Source organism: Furipterus horrens, unplaced genomic scaffold, assembly GCF_987537825.1.
Source record: "Furipterus horrens unplaced genomic scaffold, mFurHor1.1.pri manual_scaffold_8, whole genome shotgun sequence".
Taxonomy (NCBI): Eukaryota; Metazoa; Chordata; class Mammalia; order Chiroptera; family Furipteridae; genus Furipterus; species Furipterus horrens.
Window position 1 is genome coordinate 47,729,285 of NW_028327178.1, and position 19,337 is coordinate 47,748,621.

General features: G+C 37.9%; 1 protein-coding gene across 1 annotated transcript in view; it reads right to left on the reverse strand.

The window, feature by feature from the left end:
• Nucleotides 1-19,337, reverse strand: part of L3MBTL4 (L3MBTL histone methyl-lysine binding protein 4) — a 434,331-nt gene that overhangs the window by 406,877 nt on the left and 8,117 nt on the right. The window contains 1 exon segment of the mRNA XM_090285146.1: nt 10,405-10,456. Coding sequence (XP_090141272.1) covers nt 10,405-10,456 — 52 coding nt within the window.

Here is a 19,337-nt window from a genome sequence, read left to right on the forward strand (position 1 = left end):
AATGAGGAAGCTCAATGAATTCAACAAATTCAAAGAAAACTACAACGAACTCCAGGGGAATTACAAAGAACTCCAGGGAAGCTACAAGGAACTTAGTGAGAACTACACCAGCATGAAAAAGGACATAGAAACTATCAATAAGAACCAGGAAGAAATGAAGAATACAATTTCTGAACTGAGGAACACAGTAGAATCAATCAAAAGCAGGTTAAATGAAGCAGAGGATCAGATCAGTGAGTTAGAGGACAATGAAGAACAAAATTCCCAGACAATTCAACAAATGAAAAAAGACTAAAAAAGAGTGAAGAGGGTTTAAGAGAACTGCAGGACAACATGAAATGAAACAATATCTGTATCATAGAGATAAAAGGTGAAAAAGAGGAGCATGGGATAGAAAACCTGACTGAAAAAGTAATGACAGAAAACTTCCCGAACACGAGGAGAGAAAATGTCTCACAGGTACAGCAAGTACAGAGGGTCCCAATAAAGAAGAACTCAATGAAGGCCCACTCCAAAACAAATCATAATTAAAATGGCATCATTCAAAGACAAAAAGAGAATCCTAAAGGCAGTAAGAGAAAAACAGCAAATAACATAAAAGGGAACTCCGATAAGGCTATAAACTGATTTCTCAACAGTAACACAACAAGCCAGAAGGGAATGGGAAAAAATATTTCGAGCAATGAAAAAACAAAGGCCTACAACCAAGACTACTCTACCTAGCAAGGCTCTCTTTCAAAATGGAAGGTGAAATAAGGAGTTGCCCAAACAAAGGAAGACTAAAAGTATACATCTCCACCAAACCAGCATTGTAAGACATGCTAAAGGGAATACTTTAAGAGAATAAAGAAAAATAGAAAGTGAGAGAAAACAGTTATAAAGGGAAATGAAAAAATACCTGTCAATAATATCTTAAATGTAAATGGATTAAATGCTCCAATCAAAAGACACAGGGTAGTGGAATGGATATGAAAACATGACCCACATATATGCTGTCTACAAAGAAAAAAAAACCTCAAAACAAAAGATCTACACAAACTGAAAGTGAAGGGATGGAAAAAGTATTCCAAGCAAATGCACATGAAAAGAAAACACCTGAGGGACTTCTAGCCAGAAGGAGGCTTAGATTGACATGCTCCATCTCCCTCCACAACTAAGAAGAACTACAACTACCACAAAACCAGAAATAACCAGAAGTTCCAGAAAATAAAGCTACATGGAAGTCCAACATATACGTAATGCTCGTCTGGACGGCTGGGAGGGGAGAAGCTGGGGTGAAGAGGTCAAGATGTGCTGGTGATGGCAGCTGCAGCGATGGGCGGCAGGACTGCAGTAAGCACAGACACCCATATTTAAGGGGAGGCAAGAAGTACCTGAGGAGCACCCCCAGCTGCTGACCAAACCTGTCAGCTCATGATTCCAACGCCAGGGAAGGCAGACCCCCATTGCCTCAGACTGTGAGGCCCAGAGGGTGTGGGAATGAAGGAGGAGGCTCCCAGACTCTTAGCAGAGAGAGAACAACAGGAACCCATCTTGGACCCCTGCCCCCACACAAAGCGCCACAGTGTGGAGAGAAGGGTTGCCCGGTAGTGAGGAGTGCACGGGGCTCCACATCCTATAGCATAGGAGGTGTGACAGCCCCACTCAGGAAGCAAAAACTGCCAGGATGGTAGGGATAATAATAGATATCACAATCACACAGCTGACCAGAAAGCAAATACATGAATTAACGGATGAACAAATTGATAACCTTTCTGAGGCTGAGTTCAGAGCTATACTTATGAGAAAGCTTACAGAAATAACAGTGGGATTTAATCAAGATAGGGAAAAAATGAAGGCTTGTCCTGCTGAAATGAATGAAAACACATATGAAACAAGTGGTGAGGGAAGGAACACCTGGGATCAAATGAACAAATTGGAACACAGGGAAGGAACAAACAGTCAACCAGTGCAGAAAGAGGAAACAAAAAGTGAGGAAAATGAGGAGAACCTCAGAAACCTCTGGGACAACTATAGAGAGCGAACATCTAAGTTACAGGGTTGCCAGAAGGTGAAGAAAAACTAGAAATTGAAAAATTATGTGAAAAAAATAATGAAGCAGAACTTCCCTAACTTGGGGAAGGAAATAGACTTACAGGTCCAGGAAGCACAGAGAGTTCCAAAACAAATGGACCCAGGGAGAACCACACCAAGACACATTATAATCAAAATGTCAAATATTAAGATAAAGAGAGATCTTAAAGGCAGCAAGAGAGAAGAGGAGAATTATGTACAAACGGGTCCCAATTAGTCTATCAGCTGATTTCTCAAAGGCAAGAAGGCACTGGCAAGAAATATTCAAAGTAATGAAATGCAAAAACCTACAACCACGATTACTCTATCCAGTGAAGCTGTCATTCAGAATAGAAGGACAGAGAAAGTGCTTCCAGGACAAACTAAAACTGAAGGAGTCATTAGATCCAAACCACTGCTATATGAAATGTTAAAGGGACTTGTTTAGAAGGAGGAAGATCAAAACTATGAACGTTAAAATGAAAACTGTATTACAACAACCAACAATAAAAGCTAGGAAATCCAAACAAAGGCAAACTAAGTAGGCAACTAGAGTGGAAAAAGAATAATAGATATGGGGAACATATACGGGGGAGGTTAGCAGGGAGGGTAAGGAGGGAAAGGGAGGGAGACGATGCAGGAATTAAGAAGCACAGTACGAGGGAGTGGAGTAGACAGAAAGATGTTGAGAAGAACTATATGCACAACCAATGGGCATGGACTAAGTGGAGGTACAGCTGCAGAGGGTCACTGGGTGGAAGAGAGCAGAGGGAAAAGAAATTGGCACAATTGTAACAGCATAATCAATAAAACATTTTTTTTTTTAAGCTGGGGTAGCAATCCTTATATCAGACAAAACAGATTTCAGAGCAAAGGCCATAAAAAGAGACAAAGAAGGACATTTCATAATACTTAAGGGAACCATCCATCAAGAAGATATAACCCTTAAAAATATATATGCAGCCAACATAACACTACAGTACCCAAATATATAAGGAAAATCTTGGAAGACTACAATAAGGATATCAGCAACATGCTCATAGTAGGGGACTTTAACACCCCATTGTCAACAACAGACAGATCTTCAAAGCAAAGAAACACCAGAGATATTGAGGCATTGAACAACACTCTAGATAAAATGCACTTAACTGATATATATATATATATATATATATCAGAGAAGGAAAACTCTGATTCCAAAAAACCTCCGCTGCCTTGCGGCATACCTCTTCAGGGGAAAGGCTAAGGGAGTAAACCCCGACAGAAAATCCGGAGCCGGAGTCCCTAAGGCGGTTTGACGTTGTAGTCAACACTGGCAACTCCTGCGGCGCACCTGAAGCCAAGCTGTATTGACTCCGTCTTTCCCTTGGACCCTTCAGCTGCGAAGAGAGGGGGGGTCTGCTGCATGGGCAACAGCTGGCCCTCCATATCACCCTGCCCAGGCTTTGTAGCTTCACTGGAGAGGACACTCCAGCATCATCGCAAGATGTCGACTCAACATGGGAGGAGACAGATACCGGTTAAAGCTCATCCGATTGGCGAAGGAAACGAGCGCCAGGGGTCTCCTCTGACGGTGGGAGAGGTCATCGCACCTCACTGGACAGCTACCGCCCGCCTCAAGCTGGGCAGCCCCCAGCCAATTAGGTGCCGTCTCGCCATGGCTCGCCTGCCCCACTGGGTGCGTGGGGATCAGAGAGGCATCTCTCGAAAAGTGGGCCACAAAGCACTCGCACCAGGCAATTCCAAACAAAAAGTGCGGCAGGGATTGTCACTCCCGAATCGGACTGCACAGCCATTCTCGGCGGTGCAGATAGACTCTCAAGAAGCTACGCCATCGTCTCTCAAGACGGACGGCTGCCGACTACGACGACGACGATTATATATATATAACTTTTCACCCCAAAGAAGGAAAATATACTTTCTTTACAAGTGCACATGGAACATTTTCAAAGATAGACCACATGGTAGGACACAAAACAAGCTTCAACAAATTCAAGAAAATTAAAATTATATCAAGCATCTTCTCAGATAACAATGGCTTGAAACTAGAAATCAACCTCAAGGAAAAAACTCAAAGACATTCAAACTCATGGAGAATGAATAACATGATATTAAATAATGAATGGGTTAACAATGACATCAAGGATGAAATCAAGAAGTTTCTGGAAACAAATGATAATGAGCACACAACAGCCCAAAATCTATGGGACACAGCAAAAGCAGTCCTGAGAGGAAAGTTCATAGCAATGCGGGTCTCCCTAAAAAGGATAGAGAATCTCAAGTTAAAAAATCTAACCCTACAGCTACAAAAACTAGAACAACAACAACAACAAACAAAGCCCAGGGCGAGTAGAAGGAAGGAAATAAATATCAGAGCAGAATTAAATGACATGGAGAATAAACAATCAATTCAAAAGATCAGTAACACTAGGAGCTGGTTCTTTGAAAAGATAAACAAAATCGACAAGCCTTTAGCCAGGCTCATCAAGAAAAAAAGAGACAGGACACAACAAAATCAGAAGTGAAAGAGGATATATCACAACTGATATCACAAAAATACAAAAAATTGTAAGAACTTTCTACAAACAACTCTATGGAGAGAAACTTGAGAACCTATGTGAAAGGGACAAATTTCTAGAAACATATAATCTTCCAAAACTAAATCACGAAGAGGCAGAAGGCCTGAATAGACGGGAAATAGTGAAATTAAAGCAGTAATAAAAAAAAAATACCTGCACACAAAAGCCCTGGACCAGATGGCTTCACAGGTAAATTTTATAAAACATTTAGGAAAGAACTAACACCTACCCTTCTATAGCTGTCCCAAAAAATCCAAGAAGAGAGAAGACTCCCAAATTCGTTCTATGAAGCCAGTATTACCCTGATTCCAAAACCAGGTCAAGACACAACAAAGAAAGAAAACGACAAGCCAATATCAATGATGAACATAGATCCTAAAATCCTCAACAAAATATTGGCAAACCGGATTGAGTAATATATTAAAATGATCATACACCATGATCAAGTAGGATTAATCCCAGGGATGCAAGGATGGTTTAATATTTGCAAATCAATAAACATAATACACCACATAAACAAAATGAAAGACAAAAGTCACATGATCATATCAATAGATGCTGAAAAAGCATTTGATAAAGTACAACACCCATTTATGATAAAAACTCTCAGCAAAATGGGAACAGAAGGAGCACACCTCAACATAATAAAGGCCACATATGAGAAACCTGAAGCCAACATCATAATCAATGGGCAAGCATTGAGAACATTCCCCCTGAGATCAGGAACAAGACAATGATGTCCGCTCTCTCCACTCCTGTTCAACATAGTCTTGGAAGTTCTAGCCACAGCAATCAGACAAGAAAGAGAAATAAAAGGCATCCAAATTGGAAAAAAAGTAAAACTGTCATTATTTGCAGAAGACATGATAGTGTACATAGAAAACCCTATAGACCCCAAGAAAAAACTATGTGACAGAGTAAGTGAATTTGGCAAAATACAGGTTACAAGGTCAATATTCAGAAATCTAAGGCATTCCTGTACACCAACAATAAAATACCAGAGATAGAAACTAGAAAAAAAAAATCCCATTTACTATAGTAACAAGAAAAACAAAGTACCTAGAAATAAACTTAACCAAGGAGATAAAACACCTGTACTTGGAAAACTACATAACACTGAAGAAGGAAATTAAGGAAGATACAAATAAATGGAAACACATACCATGTTCATGGATGGGAAGGATCAACATCATTAAAATGTCCATACTACCCAAAGCAATTTATAGATTCAACGCAATCCCTATTAAAATACCAATGACATATTTCACAGACCTAGCACAAATACTTCAAAACTTTATATAGAACCAAAATAGCCACGGCAATCTTGAAACAGAAGAACACAGTAGGAAGAATCACAATACCCAATATCAAACTATACTACAAAGGCCTGACATCAAAACAGTCTGATACTGGCAAAAGAACAGACATATGGAACAGAATAGAGAGCCCAGAAATAAAGCCAGATCTATATGAACAACTAATATTTGACAAAGGGGGAAGGGACATAAAATGGTATGAGAAGAACCTCTTCAACAAATGGTGCTGAGAGAACTAGACAGGGACATGCAAAAAAAATGAAACTAGACCACCAACTTACACCACACACCAGAGTAAACTCAAGATGGATCAAAGACTTAAATGTAAGCCATGATACCAGCAGTCCTAGAGGAAAAGATAGGCAGGAAAATTTCAAATATCCCACATATCAATATATTTGCCAATATTATTTCCTAAGGCAAGGGAAATAAAGGAAAGAATAAACAAATGGGACTACATCAAACTAAAGAGTTTCTGCTCAGCTAAAGAAAACATCAGCAAGATGAAAAGGGAACCAACAATATGGGAAAATATATTTGCCAATGATACCTCACACAAGGGATTGATCTTCAAAATATATAAAGAACTTACACATTTCAACACTAAGAAGACAGACAGCCCAATTAAAAATTGGCAACAGGAACTGAACAAACACTTCTCCAAAGAGGACATACAGAGGGTCCACAGACATATGAAAGAATGCGCAACATCATTAGCCATCAGAGAGATGCAAATAAAAACCACAATGAGATACCACTTTACACCAGTCAGAATGGCCATCATCAACAAATCAACAAACAACAAGTGCTGGTGAGGATATGGAGAAAAGGGAACCCTGGTGCACTGTTGTCAGGAATGCTGACTGGTGCAGCCACTAAGGAAAACATTATGGAATTACCTCAAAAAACTAAAAATGGAACTGCCTTTTGAACCACCAATTCTATTTCTAGGATTATACCTGAAGAATCTTGAAACACCAATTCTAAAGAATATATGCACCCCTATGTTCATAGCAACACTATTCACAATAGCCAAGTGCTGGAAACAACCTAAATGCCCATCTGTAGATGAGTGGGTCAACAAACTGTGGTACATGTACAGAATGAAATACTATGCAGCAGAAAGAAAAAAGAAACTCCTGCCATTTGCAATAACATGGATGGAACTAGAGATATTTATAATTAGTGATTAAGCCAAGAAATGAATGAAAAATACCATATGATTTCACCTAATACAGGAAACTAATGAACAACACAAACAAAGGAGCAAAATTGAACCAGAGGCACGTAAACAAGGAGTAGATTAACAGTTACTGGGGGGCAGGGAGAGAAAGGGGGTTAAGTAGAAAGGTTTAGTAAAGAAACTAATATAAACAAGCCATGGACATGTACGATTAGTGGGGAATGAGTGTGCGAGAAGGGGTGGGCTGGGTGATGGGAGCAATTGAAGAAAAAGTAGGACAACTATAATAGAAAAACAATAAATAAATCAAAAATTTTAAAAGATAATAAAAAATATAAATAAATAAATAGAAAATAAATAAATAAATAAAATCCTCTGCAGTAACCCCACTGGGTGTGCTTGCATACTAGAGAGACACCTGATCTTGCAAGACCAGCATTAAAGTCTCACTTTTATTGTGAAAAAAGAAAAGAAAAGAAAAAAAGAAGACCTCACTGCCCTAACAGTCAACAAAACAAATACTGGCTTTAGTGAAAAGGAATACTTAAAATTCAGAAGTAGTAAAGCCAGATCACTTGTCCAACTGAATAAATCAGCTGTTTTTATTTTGGAGACTTCAAATGTGAAGTCTGGAATTACCTACTGATGATGTACCAATTCTGCAAATTTAAACAAATGTAATTATTAAACAAATAATAGTTACTGAGACAGCCTTCTATTAAGGGTATCTATGAGAGTTGTTAGTTATTTTTAATTACCAGTTAGCTCAGAGTTTCCAAAAGAAACAAAAAGAATTAATCTCAAGGCATGACTGTCAAGAAAAAATCTAGTTCAGGCAGACCCCAAGGAAACAGCTTATATTAGACACACTTAATATTTTATTATTAGCATTTACTTTCCCCATACCATTGTAAGCAAATTTCCAGTTTTTTTTCTACCTTTGTCTTAATAGCTACAAAGAAGGGAGAATGTTATAGTAGAAAGAATACAAGGAAATAGAAAGTGCACAGGCTTTAGAACTTGCTAAATGGAGGTTCAAATCCTGGGTCCACCACTCACTAGTAAACTTTACCCTAAATAAATCAAATGGTCTCCCAAGGCTTTATCATCTGTAACACAGGGGTCAATGTTTGTGACACAGATTGACCATTCAATAAATTATTTTGTAATGATTTCCAAAGAAATACCTTGCTTGTTATAAAATCACTACCAAGAACTGAGTGTTTTTCAGTATAATTTTCTGTTCACATATTAATATGTATATGTACAGTTTTTATTTTTCTTTTGTTATTATTTTGAAGATGTAGGATAAATGATAAAATACCCATTTTAATACTAGGATAATAGACAATTTAAGGAATAGTTTCCCTTATTCCACAAAAAGTGGTAAAAATACAAATTACCTCAAAAGGCCCTCCAATAATTCACTTTGCATTTCAACTAACAGTTTGTAACATCTGTATATACAAACCAAATCTCATCATTCTGAACACTGAGCTATCTATGTTCTACAGCTGGGACAACAGCAACAACAACAATATCTGATCTGAAGAAGAATAAACCACAGACCTAAACTTTTGAGAATGAAACACTAGCTATAAAACAAGTATGACAATGGAAGAACAGCAAAATGTTACTTTCCATTAAAAGTATTTAAGATAAACTTGTAGTTGGCTAAAATGAAACTATAAAAACTAAATTACTAAAAACTATTAGTTTAAGACAATGAAAAAATTTTTAATCCTCACCCAGGGATGTATTTATTGACTTTAAAGAGGAAAGAAGGGAGATAGAGACAGAAACATCCATGTGAGAGTAAAACATCGATCAGTTGCCTCCTGTACCTGCCCCAACCAAAAATCGAACTCGAAACCTTTTGGTGTATGGGATGGCACTCCAACAAACTGTGCCACCCAGCAAAGGCTAAATATTTTTAAATGGCTGGCCTAACTCTGCTTTTCCTTTTGTAGAATCGAGGCTTCAACCATGGAATAAAAGAAACTCAAACAATTTACATTAGTGTGAATATATAGCTGCAGGGAAGAAACAACATAATAAATCATAAGCTCTCTTTGAGAAGAAAATTAATGTTTTAGAAACCCATGCTGTTAGGCCCAGGTAGAGCCAAATTTATTTCTGGAATTCCAGAGTTGCATAACTGAAATATATTTCAATGGAGCCAAACGTCAAGTTACATAATTATCAAATTACCATATTCTATTTCTCTTTTTTAGAGAAGACATGATCAGATTGGGTTGACAGCAAGAGAAAAAAAAAAGAAATGTAAAGCAGCATATTTTTCTTATAGATTTTTATTTTAAAAATCACTTAGGCAGAAGGCCACAAATTTTCAATATTGTGTCCCAAGACTAAGCAATATAAAATAATCTTTAAAAAACTAAATTCTTTTTTCTCATTTTATTCAAGGTATTTTTAGTTTTGTCCATTATTAAAACATAAACTCTTACTCAACAAACACTTAAGGTACTTTGAAAGATCATTAAAGAAAACTTATAAAATTTATGTGCTTTCTTCCCATGGAGAACAGCACAAATGCTGGATATTCAACTACATTTTACAGAAAGTTTAATAACAGTTGTCTGCTTGTATAGTAATAATCACAAGGTATATGGAATATATATTCCCGGGAAATAGTATCTGTGTTTTTTATTTAAATTTAAAGCATGAGAGAATTAGTTGAACATTCAAAAGTTGTATTAATAACCATAATAAGGAACATTCATTTTAGAGCAAATGTACAATATCCTCTAAAATATTACTTCAATAAAAGAGTACAAATGCTATCATCAGAACAGTAAACCAATCTGGGAAAAACTTAAGCAAAGAATTATAAATAAACTAAGTAGAATTTCTTATTTTCTTGTTCACAAGGAAATTTTACAAATCAAAAGTTGTTTTACTTAAAGTTTTAATAAAAGCAAATAAATGAAATGAGCTTCAAACTTTTTCTTGATGTATATAGAGGGTCGGGCAAAAGTAGGTTCACAGTTATTCATATAGAAAATCATACAATAATTAATAATAAAGTGTTTTGCATACTCACAACTCTAAACCTACTTTTGCCCCACCCTAAATTTAAAAAACTTAGATGACACTGATAAAGTTTACAGAAGAGTATGCAGTGCACTGTTGATAAATAATACTATTATTATTGACTTGTATTAATAAAACTAAAACAACTGAAGTTATCTAATATAAGCTTCATTTAAAAGTTGTTCATGTGAACTAAACTATAAAGGGTGGTGGTAATTACCATGACTCAAGGGATCTGCACCATCCCTAGGTTCTTCTTCTCCAGCTTGCACCTAGAACACAGAAAACATGGTTTAAACTGTATTTTTGGATAATTGTTTCAAACACTAAAAACTAACTTTTGTTTGCAGGATGCCAAGCCATGAAAATCACTGTAATGAAAGGGACAATATATCAGGAGCCAGTGTCCTCCAGATGGGTGTATAACTCTCAGGAAGAGGACACCATAATCCATTCAGAAATGGGAGAAATCCTTTATTACTGTTGTGGGGAGAAAAATAATTCTTCCTCCTACCCCTCTAACTTCTTCTGGCTGGACTAATAATTAAATTGATACAAGACTTATTAATTGGAGAAAATGACCAAATTTATTATGTATGTACATATAGGAATTCCATAAAATATGAGACCCAAGGACAGAGAGGGCAGTTAAGTCCTCTATGCCAACTCTGGCTAAGGAGAAAGGGATAGAGGGATTGTGATTTGGGACTTCAAAGGGCAGGAAGGGAGGTCAAATGGAGATGAAAGAGGAAATATTTGGTAAATAAGTGTTTGCTGTGCCATGTCTAACAATGAACATAGAGAGGACTTGTTCAAAGGGGCCTTGCTATGATCCTCCCTATCTATCACACCAGTTCATATTAAATCATAGTTATCTATGAATAACAGTTCCCTTCCCAGAGCAGGCCCTCTATCTAAACTATGGGGGGAAGTTAAGGGGAAAGTCAAAGGCTTTCCTGAGTCTTTTGTTTCTTGAAAATAACCAGACATGTTTTGGGGTGGAAAACTCTGTTAACCATTGCTGTCTTAATTCTCTGTTGGCTAAAATACAAGAGAAAGTGAGGTTCACTGACAGTTAATATCGACAAGAGCACTTTCCTAACAGGATCCCTGGGTCTGACAGTCACACAAGAGACAGGCTAACAGAAGAGGCCCATCCCACCACAGAACAAGTCCTCCTTCCTATCTTTGCTTTCAGCATACCAGGACCTACTACAGTTTATAAGGCTGTTAGGATAACACTATCTAATTTTAGCCAAACTGACCTTCACAGAATGGACAAGTGACTTCAAAGATTCCTGAGAAGAAACTATACAGACCAAACATGAAAGACAATACAAGCAACCAACAAGACGATGGCAGATCTTCTCACTGTGCAGCAAGCAACTCATCAGGCACACCCCCACCGCAACCTCAAAGGCAAGCTGATCTTTTAGCAAAAACTAGGGGAATCCCTTCTATTCTGAAAGATACTCATGGTAGCAAAGAACATTTGTAAATGTATACCCAGACAGGTTTTATTTACATAATTCAGTGGCCATAAACAATGTATGCCCCTTACAAAAAGCTCAAAATAATTGTACACTTAAATAGTGGGGGACAGTTTCCCAATTTAAAAATCTTCCAAGTGAAGGGTTTAGTGGTCTTTCAACTCACTTTTGGAAATATAAATGTGCAATACTTTTGATTAGTTCCCAGGAAAACTGTAATCAGAGAAGATGAATATTCAGCAGCTGAAATATACAAAAGCCTTAGTATTATTGATGGATGACACTGAAAATTGAGCATTGTGACTTAATAATTGTGGCCAACAACAAGCTCCTCAGTATATTCCTCTGTATCTTTGGGACAGGTGTTTTTAAGCTATGACTAAGATGACTGACTGTCCCAGTTTGCTCAGAACTGACCTAGTCACAGCACTGAAGTCCCATATCTGGGAGACACCTCAATTCTAGAAAAACCGGGATGTTAGTCATCCTAGCTGTGACATTCATTAAAACCAAATTTTAAAAAATAGACTTCAGATAATAGTAACAAAAAGCTTTGAATCAGGCTTTCAAAAAAGAATCATGCATATTAATATTTTGGTGAGAGCAAATTCATCTTTAACTATTAAAATAAATACCATTAATTTCATTTTTATATTATACTTCTTTTAGTTTCTTTTTTAGTCCATGACTTTAAGGTGCAAAGATAATCATATAATTTTTTAAAAGATTTTATTTATTTATTTTTAGAGAGAGAGGAAGAGAGGGAGAAGGACAGGGAGAGGAACATTGTGTGGTTCCCTCTTGTGCGCCCCCAGCTGGGGCCTTGGCCCACAACCCAGGCATGTGCCCTGACTGGGAATCGAACCAGTGACTCTTTGGTTCTCAGGCCAGTGCTCAATCCACCAAGCCACACCAGCCAGGGCCAATTTTTAAATAAACAAATAAACCACATATATCAAGATAAAATAATAAAGTTTTTTTATTGATGGGTAAAGCAAACCAACAAATTTGAAAATGACTCCATTAGGCTGCCATTTGCCCATGTAGCCCCTTCTGACTGTGACAGATTTCTTGAGATGCCTTAGCTTCATCTTTCTGTACACAAAATTTAATTAAGTCTTTGAGTTCATATGGTTCAAAGTAAAAATGTACACCTGTATATAGAAACAAATAATACAGTGAAAACTTTCCTACCTGTTCTCTCCCATCTGGCCCACTCAAAATACCTCCACCCACTAATCACTGTTATTAGATTCTAATATATCCTTGCAAAATTTTCTTTACAAATATACAAAGAAATGTAAATAAAAATTCTTATACTCTTGCTCTTGTACCCAAAAGGCATCACATCATAATACTGTTTTGTACTTCTCTTTTCACTTAACAAAATACTTTGGAGATCATTATGTTATAAAAAATATTCTTATTCTTTTTTCCTAGCTGCACACCATTACCCTGACTGGATATTTCATGATTTATTTAGCTGGCTCCATATTTATGAATGTCTAGATTATTTCCTATTTTTTTCAATCATATAAAGCCACAGTGAAAAACTAGCACATACGTCATTGGGCATATGTGTAAGGATATCTATGGAATGACTTCTCAGAGAAGTAGACTTGCATTTTTCTGCTGATAACTACCACCAAGTTGGGCTCCTCAGGAGCTGCTCTACTGAACAGTCCCATAAGCCTCAGATCAATGCCTGTTTTCCAACTGCCTGGTTGAAAGTGTTATCAATTTTTTGGATTTTTGCCAAGATGACAAGTGAAAAATGATATCTCACTATAGTTTTAATTTGTACTGTTTCACTATGAGGAACTTGAAGATCACTTTGTATATTTAAAAGCCATTTTGTATTTCCTTTTCTGTGAAATAGCTCTTTACACATTTGGTCCATTTTTCTGTTGGAACAATTATTCATCTTCTGTTCTTAATAAATCAGAGAGATTATTTGTTTCTCTACAACATGAGATGCATTATTTTTATTCCAGTTTATCATTTCCATTTTTTTCTTTTAGGTATATTTTATTGACTATGTTATTAAAGTTGTCCCAATGCCCCCGCCCCTTGCCCTCTTCACCTAGTACTGCCTTCCCACCATCAATATGGGTGACTTGTTTCACCACATTGTGGTGTTGTATGTAGGGGAGGGTCTGAGAGGGAACAATGCCACTTGCTCAGCACTCACCCCCTTTTACAGGCACTTCTACCACTTGCCATTTGGGACTGGCACCCCTCTAGCTGTTGTCCTGGCTGTGGTTCCAGATTAGGTGGGTCTGTGAATGTTCTAGGACTGTGGGGGCCCTCTAAACAAACAGACTCTGCTGAGAGACTGGCAGTTTCTTCCTCTGATCCAACTCTCATTGGTTTTCACAGTCAGGAGTAATGAGGCTTTATTTTCCCCAGGGCTGGAACTGTGAGCTGCGTGGTCTGGTCTGGTGTTGGGAGCAACCCCTAGGTTTCCCTCCCTACTTTTTTAAATATGTGAGACTGTGCTTTCTGCCAGCCTGCCACTGCTGCCACCACCACACTGCATCCTCTTAGCTCCAGCTCTGCCCCTCCTACCTGTCTGGATGAGTATTTCTTCTTTATATCTTTGTTTGCTGGACCTCCATGCACTTTGATTTTCTGGAACTTCTGGTTGTTTCTAGTTTTGAGGTAGCTGTATTCCTTCTTAGTTGTGGAGAAAAATGCAGCGTGTCTGTCTATGCCTCCATCTTGGCTGGAAGTCAATGTATTTGTAATTCTTATAGTTATGTAAGGAGGCAAAGCATGTCCACCTAAGCCTCCATCTTGGCCAGAAGCCTATCATTTCCATTTTCACTTCTCCTTTTTAATACGCTGAGATTTTTATTGTATGTTTCTTTTAAGAAATGAAATTATAACACTTTTCCTTTATGGATTCTAGATTTAAGTTACATAAAATCCTTCTTAATTTCCAGATTATAAACTTCTCCTTTGTTTACATCTATTACACTACTATAGCTTATTTCGTACGTTTAAGTCTGATAAATCTGTATTTGTACTAGGACATAGTGTGAGGAAAAGTCACAGTATTTTTGCCCAGGTAACCATTCAGTTGTCCCAAGACCACTTATTGAATTGTCCTCCTCCCCCTCAGTCTAGGATGTGTATATTATACATTAAACTCCATGAGCATTTCCTCCTACTTTTGGCTTGTCTCTTTACTTGCTTAGTTCATCTATTCCAGGACCAGTGCCTTTACTTCTATAAGCCTCAGTTTCCTAATCTGTGCCTTGGAGATAATCATAACTTCTTTATTGGATCGTTTTAAGAATTAGAGATCTATAGGTGAAGCCTTATTACAGCACATGGCATGTTGCAGACTCTCAGTAGTAGCTACTATTTTGCCATATTTGGAATGGCTAAGAACATTTTCTATCTTAAATATTGTTAGCCTGCCTATTTATGTTTTCCACCTGTGATGCTGGAAGTCAAGGTTCCTAAACTGAGGCATGTCCTCATGTCACTCGGTCCAGGTGTTCTATGACCCGAGCTGGCGAGCTGGACTCGCTGGCGCCGACAGTCTTTGACTGATTAGGCCTCAGGGTTTCAAGACATCCTGTGACTTAAAAGGAATCTTGCTGAGTACTCCATCTTCCCTGATGTTGACAAGGAAACCAAACAAAGCCGGGCACAGGTAGTGCTTAATCTTGCGTGCTTTCTGTTAATGTTTAAGGAACAGTGTATCCGTTCCCATAGTCTTAAAAGAATAGATGATTGAATTCCAGTTTTTTCTGTTTTTGAATCTATAGATGATATATAGTTTTGTTTGTCAGGAAACATTCTTTATAGTTTATATATTAACCTCCTTTTGTTGTAATCCCAAGTAATTGTATATTGTAATCAATATTGGAATGTGCCTGTGAGCTCATTCCTTACCCCTGGATTGAGCGTCGGCCTGCGAGCTAAGTGTCGCTGGTTCGATCTTCCAGTCAGGGCACATCAGAGAAGGAAAACTCTGACTCCAAAAAACCTCCGCTGCCTTGCAGCATACCTCTTCAGGGGAAAGGCTAAGGGAGTAAACCCCGACAGAAAATCCGGAGCCGGAGTCCCTAAGGCGGTTTGACGTTGTAGTCAACACCGGCAACTCCTGCGGCGCACCTGAAGCCAAGCTGTATTGACTCCGTCTTTCCCTTGGACCCTTCAGCTGCGAAGAGAGGGGGGGTCTGCTGCATGGGCAACAGCAGACCCTGCATATCACCCTGCCCAGGCTCTGTAGCTTCAGCTTCACTGGAGAGGACACTCCAGAGTCATCGTAAGATGTCGATTCAACACGGGAGGAGACAGATACCGTGTCACTCCCGAGTCGGACTGCACAGCCATTCTCGGCGGTGCAGATAGACTTTTAAGAAGCTACACCATCATCTCTCGAGACGGATGGCTGCCGACTACTACTACTAAAACTCAATAAAAGGAGAAGTCTTTGTGCTGCTCATTGCTGACCTGCCAGAGCATGCGGCAGCCCTTCAACCGATTCATTCTGCCTGCCAGAATTACTTCTGCATCTTTGACCATATTTAACACAACACACCTGAAGAAACATACCTCAAATAAACAAAATCTCTGGAGAGGAACTACAGTTCTTCTTGGAACCAAGAGCAGCCCCAGCTTGATGGCCAGTGAGAAAGCAGAAATCTCAGTCCTACAACTACAAGAGAACAGAATTCTGCCAAGAACTATATGAGCTTGAAAGAGGTCACTGAGGTCCAAGAGGAACTCAGCCAAGCTGAAACTCTAATTTTACCCTTCGAGACCCTGAACAGAGAGTCCATTTAAGCCATTCCTGGATGTCCAACCTACAGATAATATGAGGTAATAATAAACGAGTGTGTGAAGTTGCTAAGTTTGTAGTAATTTGTTATGTGGCAATACAAAATTAATACACTATTTATCCTTTAGGAGTCATCTCAGAAAGCTTTCTTGAATCCTACCTTCTCCCCCCATGCTAATGCTAATTTGAGTAACCTTCTATACAAATCTCTATGATTGGGGCTATCCCATTGTACCACCATCATGTGTTTTACTCGTCTCTCCTGCTTTGATAACTTACTGAAGGCAGACAGTGTCTTTATCTTCTATCCTCAAAACACAGCCTAATGCTTATTCTAGCTCAATAAACATCTGCTGAATGAAGGCATGAATGCAAGGTTCAAGAACAGTATGTTCTGCCTGGCAGATTTTACATTCAAAGTTATCACAGATATCTTTGTGTGATTAATAAGGTAGCATTCTGGTAAAACATACTATAACCCAGTGCTTCTCAAATTTTAGCATGTAGTATATGAACCACCTGAGAATCTTTTTAAAAGGCAGATCTTGATTCTGTAGGTTTGGAGTAGACCTGATATTAAGAGTTTCCAATAAGCCCCCAGCTGATGATCGTGCTGAAGGCCTATAGGCCACACAATGAGCTGTATGGCTGCCAGTACCAGGCAGTGGGGGGAGGGCATGGGAAACCAATAACCCTATCCTATCTACCTCTCTTCTACTGTATAAAAAATGATTAACTGAATCAGGTCTAATTCTCTATGGCAGCTCTTTACCCCATTCAATACACAGGAAATTTATATAATTCAAAAACAATGCGAATCTCTTCTCATAAAGGTTCTACTATAAAAAAACTGAAATGATAACAAAAAAGAGTATTCAAGAGTTGATTATGTGAGCAGAACAGCTACTGAAGCATTTTTATAATCACTGTATCATTCAAATAACAAGAAACATAATATGCTGTCTGTCACTCAGTTAGTGGATTAGGATGTTTGGTTCACACTTCTTTATTTGCTATTGAAATTCTGCCTAGATAGAAGAAGTACATTCCTCACAAAAATAAATTACCTCTCTCTTCAGAGTTAAATTACCCAACTTCTTTATGTCCATATGTTTCTGAGATGTATCAAGGTCATAGATATACACACCAAAGACCATAATTTTATATTTCAGAATAAATTTAAATTTCTTTTATGATATACTGACCTAATTTTTGAACAATTTTGCAAATAATAATTTAATATTATACAGTAGTGCAGAAAGAAATGCTGAATTTGGTCTAAGGTAACCTAAGGCCAAATCCCAACCCCACCCATAAAGTGCTATGTATTCTCTGGATCTGATGAACAAATGACACATAATCTCTGGACCTGATTTCTCTTGTCCATAAAATAAAGGGATTGGACTAAATGTTCTCCAAAGCTCCTGCTAGCTTTAACACTCTTTGCTTCTGTCTGAGTTAATTAATCATTTCATAAATGTAATAAATCAACAATTATTAACAAACAGATCATGAATTTTTTTAAAACAGAAGAAGAAATTAGCAGTTTACCTAATCCTCCCAGACAGAGTACATAAGGAAATCAATGTGAATTGAGAAAAATAAAACTATTACTATGATTTCTCAGGTTTCAAACTTTAGTTCTAAAAACTGAAAATAAAGTTTTATGAGGAAACAAAACAGTGCTCTAAAAAAATAGGCAATAATGATTTGAGGAATATAAAATTAGTTTCTGCAATGGTACATTTCCATTTGTCAATTTTATACCCATCATTTTAGAAGACAGGATTATGGCATGGGAAAAATCACTAAAATGGCCCTGGAGGCATCATATACTTTTACTACAAGTTACAGTGATGTTTTCTAATTAAACAGTGTCTACATTTCCCTGACTATGAATTCCAGTCAAGGAAGCAAAACAGAGGATTTTCACCCACTGATTTGTGTTTAGCAGTTTGAAGTCACTGCCTTGGAACTGTCACACAGTGCCCCCTTCTTTTCCTGTACTGTCAGACAGAGTCCCTGGAGCAATGAAAGACCTGCACCCTGCTGTTTTGATATCTGTTGGTTTCATGAACTACAGAAAACAATGAAACTCTATTTAATAACTCCAGTAATCAATTATTACGTAAGTTTCACCTGCTGTTTCAAGTCCACTTTTCAAATTTTCTTTTGGTGTGATCCAATGTGGGATACAAACTAAGGATAAATGAAACTAATGTTTCAGATAAAAATTCAGGAAAGGATTACTTTCCATTGCCCTACTGGAATTCAGATGCAGACAGAGAGAATGAAATGCTCTCATTTTGTTCCAATACTCAATAATAGCTAGTCTCTAAATGGAATCTCTCTATAGCATTTGTATTAATCATGATTTTTTAAAATTTTCTTTATTTTTATGATGCTCTGACATTTGGTGGGGCTTTTGGACAGGGGAGGGACTGTTCCTCTCAGAGACAGTTAATTCCTAAAGATAGCAAACAGCTTGCCTGTATTTTATGTCTTTGATATGCCTGTCAACCAATCCTGAGTCCCTCTGACCTCTTTTTGTCAGGGTCTGGCAGTCTGGGACACTATCCTCCTGCCCTAAATCATCCCAAGGCCAGGTATTAGACAAACAGGGATGGCCCCTATAGCTAAAGCCAAGGAAATTGTTCAACCTAGACCATCCTATACCTGTTTACCTTGCTCACCGTGCCTTGCCCATTCTTTCCTTCTTTTAAAAAACACAATAACGGCTTTTTGCCTACATTTCCCCCTCACTTCTTCTGCCTCCTGACCAACTGTGGTCCTTCCCCAAATGGCTCTGCATGGTGTGATGTGACCCCTCCTCTTGGGAAATGTGACCTACAAACTCTTTTCAAT